General features: G+C 50.2%; 1 protein-coding gene across 2 annotated transcripts in view; it reads right to left on the reverse strand.

Annotated features, from left to right (window-relative positions):
• The window catches only part of CBS (cystathionine beta-synthase), a 30,676-nt gene extending 10,037 nt beyond the window's left edge, over positions 1-20,639 (reverse strand). For both annotated transcript variants that reach the window (XM_040422739.1, XM_040422738.1), the window contains exons 1-5: positions 20,499-20,639; positions 10,914-11,107; positions 10,734-10,840; positions 8,670-8,804; positions 7,837-7,916 (exon numbers count right to left, since the gene is read on the reverse strand). In XM_040422739.1, the coding sequence (XP_040278673.1) occupies positions 7,837-7,916; positions 8,670-8,804; positions 10,734-10,840; positions 10,914-11,101 (510 nt within the window). In that variant the 5' untranslated portion in view covers positions 11,102-11,107; positions 20,499-20,639. The remainder of the gene's footprint in view (positions 1-7,836; positions 7,917-8,669; positions 8,805-10,733; positions 10,841-10,913; positions 11,108-20,498) is intronic.
• Positions 20,640-22,430: the final 1,791 nt, after the last annotated feature.

The following is a 22,430-nucleotide window of genomic DNA, read 5'->3' on the forward strand; positions in this document are numbered from 1 at the left end:
AAAGTCTAGAGAAAGTGTGCAGAAAAATAGAGGAATGGGAAAAACCCATAATGCTAGAAGAAGAATTCCTGTCACCTCCTAGGCCGTTCCCACCTCCTTACCAAGAGACTCACCCCAGGGATCCTGGGAGGCGTAATAGAGATCGCAAGCGGCCCGTGTGTACATACTGCAAAAAGCTGGGACACACAGAATCCACGTGCTGGCAGTTAAACGGGCAACCCCTGAGGCTGAGGACCACCCCTCGGGAGGTAGAACACTAGGTCCAGAAGATCCAAATTGGATGCCACGGTATGTAGGATCCCATCCTAAAATCAATATAGAGATCAACGGGGTCCCCTTTGAAGCCCTATTAGATACTGGGTCTCAGGTCACTACTATTCAGCTGCCTGCCTTTGAAAGGTTCTGGGACACCAACCAGTTGACCCAACCGCCTGAATCCTGGGTGGAAATTATCGCCAGCAATGGCAAACCAGTAAAGATCCATGGATACTGGGAACCCACCCTGCAGGTGGGAGAAGTAACCCTGCCTCAACAGGGGGTGATAGTAGTACAGGCCGGTGACAGAGGAGGACATCCTGTCATTCTAGGCACCAATGTCTTCAAAAACTGTTATTCAGAAATACTTGCTGTATTACATCAGACTTTGCCCACTGCTTCCTCTGCATCCAAGAGGGTGATTCAAAAGACTATTACAGTGTTAAGTGCCCAGCAGAGGTTTGCTAATGGGAAAGGAGAAATTTGTACTGCCAGGATTAGTGATATTAAGCCTGTGACTTTGCCTCCTAATTCTCAAACTCTTTTATGGTGTCGTGCGGTCCTGGGAGTCCAAGGCCGAGATTATCCAGCCCTGGTGGAACCAATCCAGATGGAGGATTACCCTTATGTGAGAGCTGCCAAGTGCCTGGTGAACGTCTCCCAAGGTAAAGTACCTGTCCGTCTGATTAACCTGAGTGATCATCCTGTTGCGCTTACTAAGCATTGCCGTGTTGCCCAGCTGTCCCAGGTGTCCTTCCAAGACATCATTCGTCTTCCAGCGACAGAGAAGCCGCCAGCTGCAGTCAGCGGATGTTCGCCGGTGACCCAGCCACAAGTGCCCTGGTGGGAAGAGCTCCATGTAGGGGACGAGACTACCCCCCAACATCAACAAGAAGGGATTCTACAGCTTGTCAAGGAGCACCACCAGGCCTTCAGTAAGCATGCTACTGACTATGGAGAGGTTAGTGTCATACAACACACCATACCTACTGGCTCTCATCCTCCTATCAAGGAGAGATACAGACCCTTACCGCCTACTTCATATCAGACTGTAAAGGAAATGATCCAAGCGATGAAAGACTCTAATGTGATCCGGGACAGCCGTAGTCCGTGGGCTGCACCCCTGGTTCTTGTAAAGAAGAAGGACGGTAGTATCCATTTCTGTGTGGATTATAGGAAAATTAACCAAATAACCCACAAAGATGCATACCCACTGCCCCGCATTGAGGAGTCACTAACTGCTCTGGGCTCCTCTGCCTATTTCTCCACATTGGACTTGACCAGTGGCTATTGGCAAGTACCCATGGCCCCTGCAGATAGGGAAAAGACTGCCTTCACTACTCCCATGGGCCTGTTCGAATTCAATTGTATGCCGTTCGGGCTATGTAATGCCCCAGGAACTTTCCAGAGACTAATGGAACGGTGTTTGGGTCACAAAAACTTCGAAACAGTGCTGCTGTATCTAGATGACGTCATTGTGTACTCAAAAACATATGAAGACCATCTGAAACATTTGGCAGAAGTTAGAGTTGTTGCGATACCAAATTTTTGATTCGGTTTCGATACCATGAAAAAGTATTGCGATACTCGATACCACGCGAAAAAAATAAACAAAAAAAGCCACGTGCATTCCTCATTTTTAAAAATGGCGAATCGCGCAGTTTTTATTTTATTTTTTCTGTTCCGGCATTCACCACCTAGATTTTTTTTTTATATTTTAATAGTTTGGACTTTTCTGACGTGGCGATGTAATATGTTTATTTATATATTTTATATGTGAAATTGGGAAAAGGGGGGTGATTTATACTTCATATTTTAGTGTTTTTTTTTTTTTCACTTTTTATTTAATAACTATTTCCCCCCTTAGGGGCTAGAACCTGGGATCTTTCATCCCTTTTCCTATTCACCCTGATAGATCTCTATCAGGGTGAATAGGACTCCACACTGTCCCTGCTGCTCTGTGCTTTGTGCACACAGCATCAGGGATGTTACCATGGCAACCAGGGCTTCTGTAGCGTCCTGGCTGCCATGGTAACCGATCGGAGCCCCAGGCTTACACAGCTGGGGCTCCGATCAGAAGCTGCCACTGCACCACCAATGAGGGGGAGTGGAGAGGTCCCTGTGGCCACTGCCACCAATGATTTTAATACTGGAGGGTTGAGAGGGGCCGGCGCACTGTGCCACCAATGATTTTAATGGGATGGGGGGGATTGAGGGGGGGGGGGGGGGGCACACTGCACCACCAATGATTTTACCCCTTTATACAGGAGGCGGGTACTAGCAGATCAGCGGCAGTTAACTGCCGCTGATCGCAGCTCCCTGTCAGGGGCAGGGTGCCGGCAATGCGATTCTGCTGCCGGCACCCGCCTCCTGTATGTGTTAAAGACTGACTACTGTATATGAGTCCAGACTTTCACTATTAGGCCACACAGAGCGGCGCCCAGCGATGTCTCAGCACTCACCATTTAGTCCTGGGCGCCGCTCCGTTCGCCCGCAGTGCCCCATTACTGTCTCCTCTCCTGCTCCACATGCTGCTGATTACTATCGGAGCGATGGGAGGAGACATCAGCTTCACTAGTGGGCGTTCCTTCTCCCTGGCTGTAGCGCTGTCCAATCGCAGCGCAGGGAAAAGGAACGCCCACTAGTGAAGCTGATGTCTCCTCCCATCGCTCCGATAGTAATCCTATCATTGGTGGCGCAGTGCGCCCGCCCCTCCTCCGCCCCTCTCTTCTCATTGCCGCCCCTCCTCCACCCCCTCTCTTCTCATTGCCGCCCCTCCTCCGCCCCCTCTCTTCTCATTGCCGCCCCTCCTCCGCCCCTCTCTTCTCATTGCCGCCCCTCCTCCGCCCCTCTCTTCTCATTGGTGGCAGCGGCAGCAGCACAGGGGGAGGGAGGACAGCTTCCTTCTCCCCGTGCTGCTGAGAGAGAACATGAGCGCGCCGATAGCAGCGCGCTCATGTTCAGAGATACTAGACTGCGCAGAAGCGCAGCCCAGTATCGAAAAAACGGAAATCCCGGTATCGTATCGATACCGGGACAAAAGTATCGATTGGGTATCGAAATTTCGATACCCGCAACAACCCTAGCAGAAGTATTTGAAATCCTTATCAAATATGGCTTGAAGGTAAAGCCATCCAAGTGTCACCTGCTCAAACCTGCAGTAAGATACCTGGGGCATGTAGTAAGCGGAGAGGGAGTGCAACCTGACCCTGATAAATTGGCAGCTGTCTGTAATTGGCCGGTTCCCACTACTGTCAAAGAGGTGAGGAGTTTTCTTGGTTTTGCCGGCTACTATAGACATTTTATCCCTCATTTTGCTCAAATAGCTGATCCTATCCAGGAACTCTTGAGGGGGCAACCCAAAAAGAGTCCTAGAACTCCTGTGCCCATTGAGTGGAATGAGGAAAGAGAGATCGCGTTCCAATTGCTAAAAAAGAAACTGACCGAGCCTCCAGTGTTAGGTTATCCAGATTATAGCAAACCCTTCCATCTCTATACTGATGCTAGCAAGTGAGGCCTGGGAGCTGTGTTAGCCCAGATCCAAGAGGGAAAAGAGAGAGTGATAGCATATGCAAGCCGCTCCCTGAAAGGAGCTGAGAAAAATGACCAGAATTATAGTTCCTTCAAACTAGAGTTCCTGGCATTAGTGTGGGCGGTGACAGAAAAATTCAAGGATTATCTAGCCGCCACCCCGTTCATTGCATTCACTGACAATAACCCTCTGGCGCATCTAAATACAGCTAAATTAGGGGCCTTGGAGCAGAGATGGGCCTCTCGCCTCGCCAACTATGATTTCTCTGTAAAGTATCGTGCTGGACGCACTAATGATAATGCTGATGCTTTATCCAGGCTTCCCACAGAGACAGCTCCTGATGATGTGCGAGATGCTTGGGAAGATGTAGAGATGCCGGCCTTCTATAACAAATTTGCTCAACAGGATCAGGCTCGAGCTACCAATGACAGAGCTGCAGTTCCTTCACCCTCCAGTAGGCCTGAACCTAAAGAAGAAAGGTGGGTGAAACTACAGTCTGAAAGTAGAGTGCTGGGTGAGTTGTTGGACTTCATTACTAGTGGCAGAGCCCCTGAGAGGATCCGGCGTAAGAGTGCAGATCCTGAGCTCATCAAACTGTGGAGACAGCGCCATCAACTCTTCATACAAAAGGGCCTATTGCTACGGAGAAGCCTAGACCCAGTGTCCAACGAGAGAGTGCACCAGATTCTCATACCCCGACGAGATGCAGGTATGGTGTTGGAGATGTACCACAATCAATCCGGTCACTTTGGGGTCCAAAAGACTGAGGCTACTATCCGCCAGCGGTTTTACTGGGTGGGCATGAGAGAAGACATGGAGAAGTGGTGTCGGGAGTGTGTAGCCTGTGCCTTGAAACGAAGTGAGCACCATGATCAGAGGGCACCACTGAGACCCATTGTAAGTACCCGTCCTCTTGAACTTGTCGCCATCGACCATGTAAAACTGGAGCCTAGTCGCTCAGGGTATGCTTATGCCATGACTATTATTGACCATTTCACAAAGTTTGTTGTAGCAGTGCCTGTGAGAGACCAGACAGCGAAGACTACAGCCGAAATGTTCTGGAAGCACTTCCTCCTGCCCTACGGATGTCCAGAAAAGATCCTCACCGATCAAGGACCTGCTTTTGAGTCCCATCTGTTCCATGAACTGTGCCGCTTACACAACTGTAAGAAGATCCGGACCACGGCCTACCATCCTCAAGGTAATGGATTATGTGAAAAAATGAATCAGACCTTGATAGAGATGCTGAGGGCCGTGCCTCCTGAGAACAGAGGAGATTGGCCCAGTCTGTTTCCACAGCTCATGTTCACATACAATCATACTATACATTGTTCCACCGGGTATACCCCCTTTTACTTGATGTTTGGGCGCCAAGGGACATTGCCTGCTGATCATTCATTGGACATACATGTACCTGATTGCATTAACCCATTACCTAACACCGACTGGGTTGCTGAACATCAAAGGCGATTGAATACAGCCAAAGCCATTGTTCAGGAACGTATGGACTATGCTAGGGACCGACAGCAGAGGGACTATGATCAAGCAGCCCATGCAGAACCCTTGACAATAGGGGCTGTGGTATGGTTAAAGAATAACCGCCGTACCAGTAAATTGGACAGTAAATGGGAGCGAAGTCCCTATGTTGTCACGGCAATCCCAAATGTTGGAACTCACACTTATGAGATCACCCGGGAAGACAAGGGATCCCAAATTGTACACCGAAACCGGTTGAAGCTCTGCCTGACACCAGAACCTAGCGACGAGAGTTCTGGATCTGAATATCCTGTGTCAGAGTCAGCACTACAGCCCGAGGATCCTATGCAGGCTGTTAGTAATCTGAGGTATGACGCGGATCCCATGCATTGGCTTCTGACACCTTGGTTGAACTTGCTGGTGCCTGCTCCGGCACCTACTGTAGCTTCACCTCCGGAAGAGCTGGTTCAAGATGCCCCGGATCCAGTTCCCCCTCTAGTGGATCTAATTGTTCCAGTTGTTCCTGACCAAGATCTCCCTGATGGAGACCCTCCTGTTGCTCCTCTCTCTTCTACCTCGTTGCTAAGGGAAGAGGAGACCCCTGTTTTGAGAAGGTCTACCCGGATGACCAGGGGACGCCCGCCAGTCCGTTTAGGAGACTTTGATTATTCTGGTGGTGTCTCCTCCCAAACAGTTGCTACTGGCAATACCTTACTTGACATTTGTGCGCAAGAATGGACTCCCCCACGTGAGCCCTTGCCTGTGATACACCCACAGGAAACTCCTGGGTAGTTCCGTTGTTATACTGTTTTATCTATTTTGCTGTTCTATTATGGACTTATTCATTGTCATGGACTATCCTGGTTATAATGTTACGCTGTGCCAGGTCAGCGCCCCAGTTCCATTCACTATCCTGAGGAGAAGAGAACGACGCCGCTTGTCATCACCCTTCACCTTTGCCAATTGGACCTGATATGAATGTAAATGCAGATGAATTACATGTATGTATGCCTGCATGTCTCTATTTTCTGTTTCAGGTAGAGATTCCAGTTGGGCGAGCCCTGATGGAGTACGAGGGCGTACTCAGCTTAAAGCAGTGGGGTATGTAGTGTACGGGGACTGTAATGCCCGTCACTACAAAAGTGTCACTTGGTGTGCTGTCGTCCCTCCTTATTTATGGGGAAGTTGGTATATGTCATCTTTATAAATTGTCATGTAATGTAATGCTATGTATTTCCCTGTTACTGTGACACTTGCATGTACAGGCCTGCTAGGGGAGTCATTCCAGCTTCTAGTCACTAGAGGGAGCTAGAGAGCCCTAGTTTATATAAGGCCCAGACAGGGAAGCAAAAGTCAGTCTAGTTTGGAGCTCAGAAGTTTCTAGAGCCTGAGGAAGCTGAGAGGGAGACAGAGGCAAAGCGCAGAGAAGCAAGAGGTACTCAAGATAACAGAGGAGGTACTTTATAAAGCTAAAACCAAGGATATACGCCAGAGTTAAGGTATTGGGCCTTGGAGAAGATTTTCTATGTTCCAGGATCAGTCAGAGATAGAGTGCAAGCTCCTGTACTGCAAGTCCTGTGTGTTTAACACTCTGTAATCACCTTGCTAAAACTGTAATTGCCTGCATCAACCGTATTGAAAAATCGACTGTATGCCAAGGAACTGCGATTCCATTATTGTCTCTATGAAACCTACTAAAGTTGGAGTTCTGCTTTAACCTCACGGTGTTCCTCATTTATTCCTGCTATCCGCAAACGGCGTGCCACCGTTTAATTGGCACTGGCGTCACGAACATTTTCTACCATCACCTGCCTATGCAGAGAGTCAGCCGTCTCAGGTTAGTGTCTATTGCACTACTACACCCAGGAACACATTTCTACACACAACTTGAGTACGCTGCACCTCAACCAGAGAGGCCATCTGCAGGTCCTCAGTACTCAGTCCATGTACCATAACCAGAGAGGCCATCTGCAGGTCCTCAGTACTCAGTCCATGTACCATAACCAGAGAGGCCATCTGCAGGTCCTCAGTACTCAGTCCATGTACCATAACCAGAGAGGCCATCTGCAGGTCCTCAGTACTCAGTCCATGTACCATAACCAGAGAGGCCATCTGCAGGTCCTCAGTACTCAGCCCTTTGTCACAGAAGACTCCAGGATTCAGGGACACAGTTTGAGTCATGTCCCAGAATGCATCATCTGATAAGGTCAGTCCAGTATATACACCTCTGTCAGAGGCGAGGTATAGCAGCTGATATATACACCGCTGTCCGAGGAGGACCATGGAGATGTTTAGTTAGATATAGAACGGAGCTGTGGTCAGCGTCACTCCTAGACTACATCACTGGTTTCCACCTGCCCTTTATGGTCAGGTGTGTCTATGTATGCCATCACTGGTTTAGGTCTTCCCCCTGATCCTCAGGTGTGTCTATGTCTATAATGTATGACATGACTGATGTCCCCCTGATCCTCGGGTGTGTTTGTGTATGACATCACTAGTCCCCCCACCCCCCCTTCCCATGTCCATGTACTGCAGCATGTTACACAACCCTCCGGCTGCAGGCTCACACTTACTTTCTCCATGCTCATCTTCTCTGGCATCACAATTATACAACGGTATCCCTTCACCGCAGCCGCCAGGGCCAGGCCGATCCCTGAGGAGGAAGGTTTAGACTTATCTATATATTATTGTACAGTAACAGGCGGTGGGGGGGGGGGGGCACCATGCACAAAGGCAGAACGAGTCGCAGCCACACAATACGTGGCTTATTCCAGAAAAACAAGACATTCCATGGAGACCATGTTATCCGGGGCCTCAGGATCAGGAGGGACATTCCCTCCACCATCTGTACCATTCACATGAGAATGAAAACAAGGTCTGCGAGATGTGGAGGTCATAACGTCTAATCTGAGACTGAACCTGTCTGACCGGTGCTATATATGACACCTGTGCAGTCAGTGCACCTCCAGTGCTGGGGGGGATGGGGTCCTGTAATGTCTCCATGGGGAGGGGGTCCCTGTCTGTCTGTGCTGGGATCCAGCAGAGGATAACTGACCCCCTCCTAGTCCTCCACGAGCCCAACTTTCAGTGATGATGATGCTGCAGGGATGGCTGCCCTAGAGCTTCTCCTGCTGGTCCTCCAGCTGAGGGTATAGAGGGGAGGTCAGTGCCCATAATGGGGAGGGGGGCACATCACCGTCATATGACGTAGGTATCTACAAACAAGTCAACAACAGCAACTTAAATCATCGCCTGGCATGGTGACCGAGCTCGCTAGTCATCCTCACTGTGCATACGTGTTCACTAGGATTGCGGTTCACCATACATTAGGCACGTATACAATCTCAGCCACACGCCTTGTCTCAGGTCTGGAGAATGGACAGGAGATGGCGAGGTAAGTGCTCACCAGTGTTTCCTGAGGTTGGTTCTATAATGGTGTCTCCTGGCTTCAGAATGCCTTCCCTCTCCGCATCTTCCACCATCCGTAGACTGATCCGGTCCTTCACACTTCCTCCAGCATTGAAGAATTCACACTTTGCCACTGAAAGAAGCACAGACAACGGGGAAATCAAAAGTCATACGGCAGAGGCAACACCCCAGATGGGGGCAATAAACAGCGAGATGCTCCCTCTCCATAACACATTCAGTGGTCCTGTGAGGAGGGGGCCTGAAGAGGAGGACACAAGATGGCGACCACACATACAGGACGACAGAGGAGGGGGCCTGAAGAGACGGACACAAGATGGTGACCACACATACAGGACGACTGAGAGGAGGGGACCTGAAGAGACGGACACAAGATGGTGACCACACATACAGGACGACTGAGAGGAGGGGGCCTGAAGAGACGGACACAAGATGGCAACCACACATACAGGACGAGTGAGAGGAGGGGGCCTGAAGAGACGGACACAAGATGGCGACCACACATACAGGACGACAGAGGAGGGGGCCTGAAGAGGAGACAAGATGGTGACCACACATACAGGACGACTGAGAGGAGGGGGCCTGAAGAGACGGACACAAGATGGCGACCACACATTCAGTGGTCCTGTGAGGAGGGGGCCTGAAGAGGACGACACAAGATGGCGACCACACATACAGGACGACAGAGGAGGGGGCCTGAAGAGGAGACAAGATGGTGACCACACATACAGGACGACTGAGAGGAGGGGGCCTGAAGAGACGGACACAAGATGGCGACCACACATTCAGTGGTCCTGTGAGGAGGGGGCCTGAAGAGGACGACACAAGATGGCGACCACACATTCAGTGGTCCTGTGAGGAGGGGGCCTGAAGAGGACGACACAAGATGGCGACCACACATACAGGACGACTGAGAGGAGGGGCCTGAAGAGGAGACAAGATGGTGACCACACATACAGGACGACTGAGAGGAGGGGGCCTGAAGAGGACACAAGATGGCGACCACACATACAGGACGACTGAGAGGAGGGGGCCTGAAGAGACGGACACAAGATGGCGACCACACACATACAGGACGACTGAGAGGAGGGGGCCTGAAGAGAAGACAAGATGGTGGCCACACATACAGGACGACTGAGAGGAGGGGGCCTGAAGAGGAGACAAGATGGTGACCACACATACAGGACGACTGAGAGGAGGGGGCCTGAAGAGGAGGACACAAGATGGCGACCACACATTCAGTGGTCCTGTGAGGAGGGGGCCTGAAGAGGACGACACAAGATGGCGACCACACATTCAGTGGTCCTGTGAGGAGGGGGCCTGAAGAGGACGACACAAGATGGCGACCACACATACAGGACGACTGAGAGGAGGGGCCTGAAGAGGACGACACAAGATGGCGACCACACATACAGGACGAGTGAGAGGAGGGGGCCTGAAGAGGACACAAGATGGTGACCACACATACAGGACGACTGAGAGGAGGGGGCCTGAAGAGACGGACACAAGATGGTGACCACACATACAGGACGACTGTGAGGAGGGGGCCTGAAGAGGAGGACACAAGATGGTGACCACACATACAGGACGACTGTGAGGAGGGGGCCTGAAGAGGAGACAAGATGGCGACCACACATACAGGACGACTGAGAGGAGGGGGCCTGAAGAGACGGACACAAGATGGCGACCACACACATACAGGACGACTGAGAGGAGGGGGCCTGAAGAGAAGACAAGATGGTGGCCACACATACAGGACGACTGAGAGGAGGGGGCCTGAAGAGGAGACAAGATGGTGACCACACATACAGGACGACTGAGAGGAGGGGGCCTGAAGAGGAGGACACAAGATGGTGACCACACATACAGGACGACTGAGAGGAGGGGGCCTGAAGAGGAGGAGACAAGATGGTGACCACACATACAGGAGGACTGAGAGGAGGGGGCCTGAAGAGGAGGACACAAGATGGTGGCCACACATACAGGACGACTGAGAAGTACACGGCTGACACTCCTTACACAAGACAAGATGGCAGCTACTCACACATCTCACACTTGAGCCCGAGCCTCTTCCCAATCTTGTTAATCCTGACGAGGGGCGTGTGGCCGATCTTCTGCAGGATGCTCGGGAGGATGGATGGAGTGGGCTCTCTGGAAGAGAGAGGATCATATAAGTCCCTGCACAGGTCACAGACATTTCCCATAGTTGCCCCATAATACTCACAGGGTGACATGGTGATGTGGGGACTCCGCTGGTGACATTCCCAGCTTCCAGGAGCACTTACTGGGGAGGTCCGGGCGGATCCACTTCCTGTCTGCACCAAGCTCTGCGTCCACACTGCCATTGGTAACATGACCGTCAGTGAGGTGAGGACAAGAGGCAGATTCCGATAGCGGGGGGACAGACGGCATGATGACCTGAAGGACAGACAGGACTTAGGACTCAGGGCCCCAGACTACACACTGCGGCTCTGTGTATCGGGCCGCGGAAACCCAACATAAGAGCTCCGCCTTCATGGCGGAGGAGAACAGATCATTGTCACCAACAATAGAGACTATATGGATCAAAGTTTCACAAACAGTAATTCCACCCTCAATATACATTCAAATAATCATCATTTTATTAAACATTTCATAATTACAAAAATCTGGCTCCACATAATTAAGAACATTTAAAGTCTCATGGGCTTCAGGTGTACGGTAACTAATGCATCTATATAAAGTGCAGAGATCTATATCCACAGGGTAGTATAATCAGTGCATACAGAAGGGAAACATAATAATACCGTGCTATACCTAACCACCATGTGAAGCTAGCATAATACAGTACATACTGACCCAAATGTAAACCACACCACCACGTGTTTCGCCGTCAGCTTTTTCAAGGGGTCACCTACAATGAGAAGTGGCTGCTGGATGTAGACTCCATAGGTCACATATCTAATCCAGCAGCTCCTGATCACAGTGTGTGGGTCACAGGGGTGGCGGAGATGTGGACATCAAGGGCTGAAGGAGGGGGACCCCACTGCAGAAACACATGGAGGCCACCAACAGGGCGACACGTAGGATGATCACCTGTAGCCACAACCTCAGATCACCCCATGGGGATACTCTGCAGACTGTCACATGCCGGGGCCTTGGGGCCAGTCTCCTGCTGCTCAGTCACACCACTGTGGAGATCTGGGCAATGCCCTCCTTCTGGACTTACTACCTCACCGCCCCCCAACAGAGAGGTTCTCTGAACCAAACCCCCTTCAGCGCGGCTCGGAGATTTCAGTGACACAGATGACATCACATAAGATTCACTCTAGGGTTCAGCATTATACCGAGACCACCCAAGAGCTGTCTTGTCACATCCACATTTCTGAAGATGGACCTCCCCTTTAAAAAAAAACACACTGCACCACTGACAGCTCCAGGGGAAAAACCTCACATCGCACCTAAGACAGGTAGACGACGAGCATACATCTGACACCCCAGGCACTGTGACCCATGACAACCAGGAGCCCAGCACACCTGGGACAGGTAGACGACGAGCATACATCTGACACCCCAGGCACTGACACATGACAACCAGGAGCCCAGCACACCTGGGACAGGTAGACGACGAGCATACATCTGAAACCCCAGGCACTGTGACACATGACAACCAGGAGCCCAGCACACCTGGGACAGGTAGACGACGAGCATACATCTGACACCCCAGGCACTGTGACACATGACAACCAAGAGCCCAGCACACCTGGGACAGGTAGACGACGAGCATACATCTGACACCCCAGGCACTGTGACACATGACAACCAAGAGCCCAGCACACCTGGGACAGGTAGACGACGAGCATACATCTGACACCCCAGGCACTGTGACACATGACAACCAGGAGCCCAGCATACATCTGACACCCCAGGCACTGTGACACATGACAACCAGGAGCCCAGCACTATGAGCATTGGGGTGGGGTTGTTAAGGAACTCAGGTGCCTCACCTCATCCCAGAGTTGAGTAGTATCTTTGACCTCACCTTTAAGACCAAAAAAGTGCAAGCAGTAGCTATAACTAGTGTTGAGCAAACCGTAACTTTGCCGGAAAAGTTTGGGTTCGAGTTAGTTCGGTGTTCAGGCATTTAATAAAGCTTGTTGAAAGGCTGCAGGGCGGCCAATCAACAAGCTTTTAAGCTGTGGGCACTTAGAAGCCATCACAGCCATGCCTAGTAATGGCATGGCTGTGATTGGACGATGCATCATGTGACCCAGCCTCTATACAAGCTGGATCATGTGTAGCCCCGCCCATCAGCTCTAGTAGTGCAGGGACAGGAAGCAGCTGAAGTGAGGGAGAGTGTCAGGAAGCTGGCTGCTAATTCTGTGGGTGACCTATAGTGATTTATTGTGGGTGCAATACACCAGCTTTGTACCCCTGACACAGAAATATAATAATTAATCTGGCTGTTAGATCGGTGGGTGACATATACCCATTTTTGGTGTGAGGTACACCTGCACTGCATAAGAGACAGGGAAATTGATATAGTTAATCCATCCGTTAGTTCGGTGGGTGACCTCAAAGAACCAGGAGAGCATCAAATAAGGGACGTGGCCGTGGTGCTGCTGGTGGAGCTCCTGTTGCAGGGAGAGGACGTGGACGATCTGTACCAGCTACACGCCCAAATGAAACCCCTTCCTCAGGTGCGAGTAGGCAACAGAACGTTCAGCGTTATTTTGTAGGCCTGAATACCGGTGTAGGAATGGTGAGGCCAGAACAAGTACAGGAGATAGTAGATTGGGTGGCTAACAGTGGATCCAGTTCCTTCACATTGTCTCCCACCCAGTCTCCTGCTGAAGGACATCGGCTGCAGGTGCCAACTGTGGTCTATCAGTCTTTCACCTCACCCCCTTGCACATCAGCCAAGCAGTCTGAGCCCCAAGTCATGCAGCAGTCTCTTCTGCTTTTTGATGACTCTGTTAGCAGGGTTTCCCAGGGCCGTCCACCTAGCCCTGCCCCAGAAGTGGAAGAGATTGAGTGCACCGATGCCCAACCACTTATGTTTCAGGATGTGGACATGGGAGGACCATCGCAGCACGTCTCGGATGATGACGAAACACAGGTGCCAACTGCTGGGGCTTTCTGCAGTGTGCAGACTGACAAGGAAGACAGGGGTGAAGACTGGGTGGAAGATGATGAGGTCCTAGACCCCACATGGAATCAAGGTCATGTGAGTGACCTGTCTAGTTCGGAGGAAGAGGCGGTGGTCGCACAGAGCCACCAGTACAGCAAAAGAGGGAGCAGGGTTCAAAAGCAGTGTGGCTGTTCCCTAGCCAGTATGGCTGCTACTGCCCGCCGCACCCAAGGACAGAGCACACCAAAGCCGGCTCCAAGGAGTTCCCGGGCGTGGCAGTTCTTCAGACAAATGTGCTGACGAGAAGACACAAGTGGTTTGCACGCTGTGAAATCAGAGCCTGAAGCGAGACAAACGTTCTCAACCTGAACACCACCTGCATGACCAGGCATCTAAGTGCAAAGCAGGAGCTGCAGTGGAGAAGACACCTCAAAAACCAAGAAAGGTCTCTGACTCCTCCTGCTTCCTCTTCTGCTGCAGTCTCGGCCTTCCCCTCCCCCTCTGAAGAGACAGGGGCACCTGCCACCCCACAAACAAAGGATGTGGCAGCACCACCACCACTGTCACCCAGCATGTCCACACTGTCCCATGCAGAAAAAGAGGAAGTTCCCCCCCTACCCACCCGCGATCCCTCGCCCCGAATGCCAGCATTTCAAAATTCCTGGCCTTTGAAATACTGTCATTCCATCTGGTGGAGACAGACTTTTAAAAACCTTAAGGCGGTGGCTGTCCCACAACCAAGTGGAGGACAAAATCAGGTGTGCACTGCACAACGCCATCTGTGGCAAGTTCCACGTTACCACCGATACATGGACAAATAAGCACGGACAGAGACGTTATATCCCCGTAACTGCAGTGGCGGCTGGGCCTGAGGCAGATAGCAGTATGGCGCATGTCCTACAGCCACCGAGGACTGCAGGACGTTACTCAGCGCCTCCTTCTCCGGTCAGTGTAACACCTGCACCACCAGGGGTAAACGACAGCAGGCAGTTTTGAAACTCATCTGTTTGGGGGAAAACCCCACACTGCGCAGGAGCTGTGCACGGGCATGGAACAACAGACCAATGAGCCTCAAGCCCGGCCTGGTGGTGTGCGATAATGGGCAAAATCTCGTAGCAGCTCTGGGACTAGCCGGTTTGACGCACACCCCTTGCCTGGCGCATGTGCTGAATTTGGTGGTGCAGAGGTTCCTGAAAAATTACCCCAATATGTCAGAGCTGCTGCATAAAGTGCGGGCCGTCTGTGCGCGCTTCCGGCGTTCTCACCCTTCTGCTGCTCGCCTGTCAGCGCTGCAGCGTAACTTCGGCCTTCCCGCTCACCGCCTCATATGCGACGTGCCCACCAGGTGGAACTCCACCTTGCACATGCTGGACAGACTGTGCGAGCAGCAGCAGGCCATAGTGGAGTTTCAGCTGCAGCACGCACGGGTCAGTCGCTCTGCGGAACAGCACCACTTCACCACCAATGACTGGGCCTCCATGCGAGACCTGTGTGCCTTGTTGCGCTGTTTCGAGTACTGCACCAACATGGCCAGTGCCGATGACGCCGTTCTCAGCGTTACTATCCCACTTCTATGTTTCCTTGAAAAAACGCTGCTGGCGATGATGGAAGAGGCCAGTCATTCACAAGTGGCTCAGAGGGTGGGTTCCTGCACCAACAGAGGCCAGGTACACAAACATCCAGCCAGGGCACAGTTCTGAGGATGAGGAACCGTGTTCACAGCAGGGTGGCACCCAGACCAGCTCATGGCCATCACTGGTGCGTGGATGGGGGGATACAGACGATACACCTCCCACAGAGGACAGCTTGTCTTTGCCTCTGGGCAGCCTGGCACACATGGGCGATTACATGCTGCAGTGTCTCCGCAACGACCGCCGAGTTGCCCACATTCTAACTTGATTACTGGGTGGCTCGGGCTCAGACATGTCCTCTTAGTAGGACATGTTGGCTAATCTCTTAATTTTATCATCAGTTTGAGGGCTTAGTAAGTCTGCAGAGTGCACCTGTCTTTGCTATTATTATATGATTACTGGGTGGCCACGCTGCTGGATCCAGTCCCGTACCGTCCTTCATTCCCTCACTGGAGCGTGATCATAAGATGCGCGAGTACGCTGGTAGACGCACTGCTGGTGGCATTCCCACCTGACAGCGGGGGCACAGTGGAAGCACAAGGCGAAGGCAGAGGAGGAAGAGGTCGCCAACGCAGCTGGGGCACCGCCAGCACCTCAGAAGGCAGGGTTAGCATGGCCGACATGTGGAAAAGCTTTGTCAGCACAACAACCAGCACCACCAGCTGATATGGAACGTCTTAGCAGGAGGCACAGGGCTCCAGACTAAAAAAAATAATATATATCTCTCTATCTCAAGGAGCCATTGGCTCCTACCCTGAAAAATTAAGGAGCCAAATTTAAAATACATATAATTACGGTATAATAATAAAAAAAATCGCATGTCTTACCTAGGGTTGTCACGATACCAAAATTTTGACTATTTCGATACCATAAAAAATTACTGCGATACTCAATACCACGTGAAAAAAATTAAACCCAAAAAACCTGTGTGTATTCCAGATTTTATGGAACGTCTGGACCATAATAGAACAGTCCTAACCGAATTTTTGTCAGGACGTTACAAAAAAAAAAAAGGCAAATTGCACATTTTTCTTTTTTTTTTTCTGTTACGGTGTTCACCGCATAGGAGATATTTTAAAATATTTTAATAGTTCGCACTTTTTTGCAGGGCTGTGGAGTCGGAGGCAATTTTGGGTACCTGGAGTCGGACAAAAATGAAATGACTCCGACTCCTACTAAATTTAAATTGGAATAAAAAATATCAAGTTTGAATGTCCCAATTCACAAAAAGTTATAATTAAAGGGAATCTGTCACCTGCTTTTAGCATTTTAAGCTTTCAACATCGCCATGTTCAATAAAGTACCTTATTTCCTGCAGTCTTCTTCTTACTTTATTTCGTTTTGATTAAAAAAAGCCCTTTTTCTGATATGCTGCTAATGAAGCTCCAAGGTGCCCAGAGGGGCGTTTTTCCCCTCTCTGGAGCCCAGTGACGCCCCCCCCTGCAGTGCCCAGTCCGCCTTAATTTGAAGCCCAAGAACGCCTCCTGATCCTGAAATAACCTCCCACAGCCCCGGAAAACGGTTCCGCCCCCTCGCCACGTCATCTTCTACCTTCAAGAAATGCCCCGTTTTTCTTCCTGTCGGCCACCAGAAATCTCGCGCAGGCGCAGTACCGCCTGCACAATCATCAAGCTCCTGAGGTAACAGCGCTCAGATTACGTCACTGGGCTCGGCGCATGCCCAGTGAGACTTTAGGCTGTTGCCCTCAGGAGCTTGATGATCTCCAGACTGAAGCTGGAAACCATCGGAAAAACTGCTGTCCTTCAGCTGAGGCCATAAAACCTTTTACAATAAATTCCCCGTCCTGGATCCCCCCACTGCCCTATGTCCAGCAGAAGATCAGCGGCTTCCTGGCCAGTACTTCTGTGGTAATGACACGTACGTGGCCTTTCTTTCCTTCAAGGAATGTATAAAATACATTCACATACTAAAAACTGAGGAGTCGGAGTATTTATCTACCGACTCCACAGCCCTGCTTTTTCGGCCGTGGCGATCTAAAATATATAAACAATAAAAAAAAAAATTGCATATGTAAAATTTGGCAAGGGGGTGATTTAAACTTAATATTTTTTCTTTTTTTACTTTTTATTTAACAACTATTTCCCCCCTTAGGGGCTAGAACCTGGGATCTTTCATCCCTGATAGAGCTCAGGGTGATCTCAGGGTGAATAGGACCTCACTCTCCCTGCTGCTCTGTGCACACAGTGCAGGGATGTTACCATGACAGCCAGGGCTTCAGTAGCGTCCTGGCTGCCATGGTAACCGATCGGAGCCCCAGGTTTACACTGCTGGGGCTCCGATCGGAACTGCCGCTGCCACCACTGAATATAATACTTGGGGGGAGGGGGACCAATGATTCTACTTTATAATACTGGGGTTGTTCGGTGCACTGTGCCACCCATTAAAATATAGTTTATGCTTAATACAAATATCCAATATCCGGCACCCAGCCTCTATGACTGCGCGCTGAGATCCACCGCTATTAACCCCTCAGGTCCCGCACCGACAGCAGCACGTCCCATGTCAGTTCCTCGTGTGTGAGAGGCAGAGCAGCGGAGGGTCTAGGCGCCTACAAAGTCTGGTCGCTATTTAGCCATTCTTAGGCCTCTTTCACACTTGCGTTGTCCGGATCCGGCGTGTACTCCACTTGCCGGAATTACACTCCGGATCCGGAAAAACGCAAGTGTACTGAAAGCATTTGAAGACGGAACCGTCTTCCAAATGCGTTCAGTGTTACTATGGCACCCAGGACGCTATTAAAGTCCTGGTTGCCATAGTAGTAGTGGGGAGCGGGGGAGCGGTATACTTACAGTCCGTGCGGCTCCCCGGGCGCTCCAGAATGACGTCAGAGCGCCCCATGCGCATGGATGACGTGATCCATGTGATCACATGATCCATGCGCTTGGGGCGCCCTGACGTCACTCTGGAGCGCCCGAGGAGCCGCACGGACGGTAAGTATGCTGCTCCCCCGCTCCCCACTACACTTTACCATGGCTGCCAGGACTTTAGCGTCCCGGCAGCCATGGTAACCACTCTGAAAAAGCTAAATGTCGGATGCGGCAATGCGCCGAAACGACGTTTAGCTTAAGGCCGGATCCGGATCAATGCCTTTCAATGGGCATTAATTCCGGATCCGGCAAGTGTTCCGGATTTTTGGCCGGAGCAAAAAGCGCAGCATGCTGCGGTATTTTCTCCGGCCAAAAAACGTTCCGTTCCGGAACTGAAGACATCCTGAGGCATCCTGAACGGATTTCTCTCCATTCAGAATGCATTAGGATAATCCTGATCAGGATTCTTCCGGCATAGAGCCCCGACGACGGAACTCTATGCCGGAAGACAACAACGCAAGTGTGAAAGAGCCCTAAGTCGCATTGGCGACCATTGTGGTCGCCATCTGGAGTCCTGAGGCAGCATTTCAGCAACATGGTGGAACATTATGTACGACTGCATGTACTGACTGATGGGTCTGCCCCTGTTCCGTTAGATTTCCCTACCCTCGTCACTTTCCGCCGCACCGGACATGACGTGAGGAGGTGTGCCGCGCAGGCACACGACGGGGTAGGGAAATTTTACAGCAGAGTTAGCTGGACACTGGCTGACACTGCGCATGCGCCGGGAGCCTCACCAGCGGTAAGGGTAGAGAAAAAGCACTGGCCCGTAATTTTTCCCTTCCCTAACAGCTGGTGAGGCTCCCAGCGCATGCGCAGCGTCGGCTGGTGTCCAGCTAACTTTGCTGTGAAATTTCCCTACCCCATCGTTGTGCGCCTGTGCAGCGCGGCACACCTCCGGAACACCTCCTCACGTCATGTCCAGTGCGGCCGAAAGTGACGAGGGTGGGGAAATCTCACGGAACACCCCCTTCAACTTCTGGGTCTCCAAATTGGCCTGAGCGTGCCCTTTACGCCTTGGAGGTGCTCGTCTGCCCTGCAGCCGGTGTATTGTCCGAACGTGTGTTTAGCACGGCAGGGGGGTGATCACAGACAAGCGCAGCCACCAGTCCACAGCCAACGTGGACAAGCTCACGGTCATTACAATGAACCAGACATGGATCCCACAGGACTTGTCCGCACCCCGCCATTGTTATACTCCAGCGCACTTTCTCTTTGCATTCTCTTTTCTATTTCCCAATGTTTTGGGGTCTTAACAAATTGATAAAAAATAAAAGAATAAAAATAACAAAAACAGTGTTGGCGACCTCCTCCGCCGCTTCCACGTACACCGCCTCCTTAACCTCCGCCTCCTAGTTCAAGATTATTATTATTTTTATTTTTTTTCTATTCTACGTTATTGTAAGTCATTTCCCGATTCACATTTGTTTGCAGGGCAATTGTCCTACTCTTGCCCCCATTTTGCAGCCCCCTAGCTCTTACCACGGCATATTTTGCAGCCAAAGTTCAGGTTCCCATTGACTTCAATGGGGTTCGAGTTCAGGTCAAGTTCTTTGATCCAAAGTTCAGCCGAACCCGGTGAACCCAAACATCCACGGGTCCGCTCATCCGTACCTATAACCCTTCAGCTCTGAGTATGACCATTAGAAGATAAATATCCACGACCCTTCACCCCCAGGAGGAGCAGAACCCACAACCCTTCACCCCCAGGAATGACCACCGAAAGAGCAGAACCCACAACCCTTCACCCCCAGGAGCAACCGCAGGAGCAGCCCTCCAGCCCGGCCGCTCACCCCCAGGACTGACTGTATGAGGAGCCCTCCAGCCGCTCACCCCCAGGACTGACTGTATGAGGAGCCCTCCAGCCGCTCACCCCCAGGACTGACTGTATGAGGAGCCCTCCAGCCCCTCACCCCCAGGACTGACTGTATGAGGAGCCCTTCAGCCCCTCACCCCCAGGACTGACTGTATGAGGAGCCCTCCAGCCCCTCACCCCCGGGACATAAGGAGCCCTCCAGCCGCTCACCCCAGGACATGTGGAGCCCTCCAGCCGCTCACCCCCAGGACTGACCGTATGAGGAGCCCTCCAGCCGCTCACCCCCAGGACTGACTGTATGAGGAGCCCTCCAGTCCCGTCCGCACAACCCCCAAGAGAAGGCCCCCCAGCCCCGGTCACTCACCTGGTTGCAGTCGCACTGATCAGCGCCGTCAGCACACTCCTACCCAATTCCCCTAGGCTTGCCATGCTGTTTATTCATTGGTCAGACTGAAGGCGTTGGTCTGCAGGGAGGTAAGTGATTGGGCAGGGCGGAGTAGGAAGGACCGTCTCCTAGCAACTATTCCGGTCCAGTCAGAAGAGCACAAAACCCGGTTTGGCGCAAGGGGCATGTGACAGAGTGGGCGGAGACTGGAGAAACAGAAATGATGCAATAGTTTCTGCGTAGTAATATAGAGACGTGACGTCATAACTTCTAACATGACCTCTGCGAGGTAATAACACTAATTACTAGTGATAGTAAAGGATATGGCGTAGATAATACAGTGTCTGTGAGGTAATAACCGGTACATAATACAGATAATACAGTGTCTGTGAGGTAATAACCGGTACATAATACAGATAATACAGTGTCTGTGAGGTAATAACCAGAGTACATAATACAGTGTCTGTGAGGTAATAACCGGTACATAATACAGATAATAGAGTGTCTGTAAGGTAATAACCGGTACATAATACAGATAATACAGCATCTGTGAGGTAATAACCAGAGTACATAATACAGTGTCTGTGAGGTAATAACCGGTACATAATACAGATAATACAGTGTCTGTGAGGTAATAACTGGTACATAATACAGATAATACTGTGTCTGTAAGGTAATAACCAGAGTACATAATACAGTGTCTGTGAGGTAATAACTGGTACATAATACAGTGTCTGTGAGGTAATAACTGGTACATAATACAGATAATACAATGTCTGTGAGGTAATAACCAGAGTACATAATACAGTGTCTGTGAGGTAATAACCGGTACATAATACAGATAATACAGTGTCTGTGAGGTAATAACTGGTACATAATACAGATAATACAATGTCTGTGAGGTAATAACCAGAGTACATAATACAGTGTCTGTGAGGTAATAACCGGTACATAATACAGATAATACAGTGTCTGTGAGGTAATAACTGGTACATAATACAGATAATACAGTGTCTGTGAGGTAATAACCAGAGTACATAATACAGTGTCTGTGAGGTAATAACCGGTACATAATACAGATAATAGAGTGTCTGTAAGGTAATAACCGGTACATAATACAGATAATACAGCATCTGTGAGGTAATAACCAGAGTACATAATACAGTGTCTGTGAGGTAATAACCGGTACATAATACAGATAATAGAGTGTCTGTAAGGTAATAACCGGTACATAATACAGATAATACAGCATCTGTGAGGTAATAACCAGAGTACATAATACAGTGTCTGTGAGGTAATAACCGGTACATAATACAGATAATACAGTGTCTGTGAGGTAATAACTGGTACATAATACAGATAATACAGTGTCTGTGAGGTAATAACCGGTACATAATACAGATAATACAATGTCTGTGAGGTAATAACCGGTACATAATACAGATAATACAGTGTCTGTGAGGTAATAACCGGTACATAATACAGATAATACAGTGTCTGTGAGGTAATAACCAGAGTACATAATACAGTGTCTGTGAGGTAATAACTGGTACATAATACAGTGTCTGTGAGGTAATAACTGGTACATAATACAGATAATACAATGTCTGTGAGGTAATAACCAGAGTACATAATACAGTGTCTGTGAGGTAATAACCGGTACATAATACAGATAATACAGTGTCTGTGAGGTAATAACTGGTACATAATACAGATAATACAATGTCTGTGAGGTAATAACCAGAGTACATAATACAGTGTCTGTGAGGTAATAACCGGTACATAATACAGATAATACAGTGTCTGTGAGGTAATAACTGGTACATAATACAGATAATACAGTGTCTGTGAGGTAATAACCAGAGTACATAATACAGTGTCTGTGAGGTAATAACCGGTACATAATACAGA

The sequence above is a fragment of the Bufo bufo genome, chromosome 3, assembly GCF_905171765.1.
Source record: "Bufo bufo chromosome 3, aBufBuf1.1, whole genome shotgun sequence".
In the NCBI taxonomy this organism is placed as follows: Eukaryota; Metazoa; Chordata; class Amphibia; order Anura; family Bufonidae; genus Bufo; species Bufo bufo.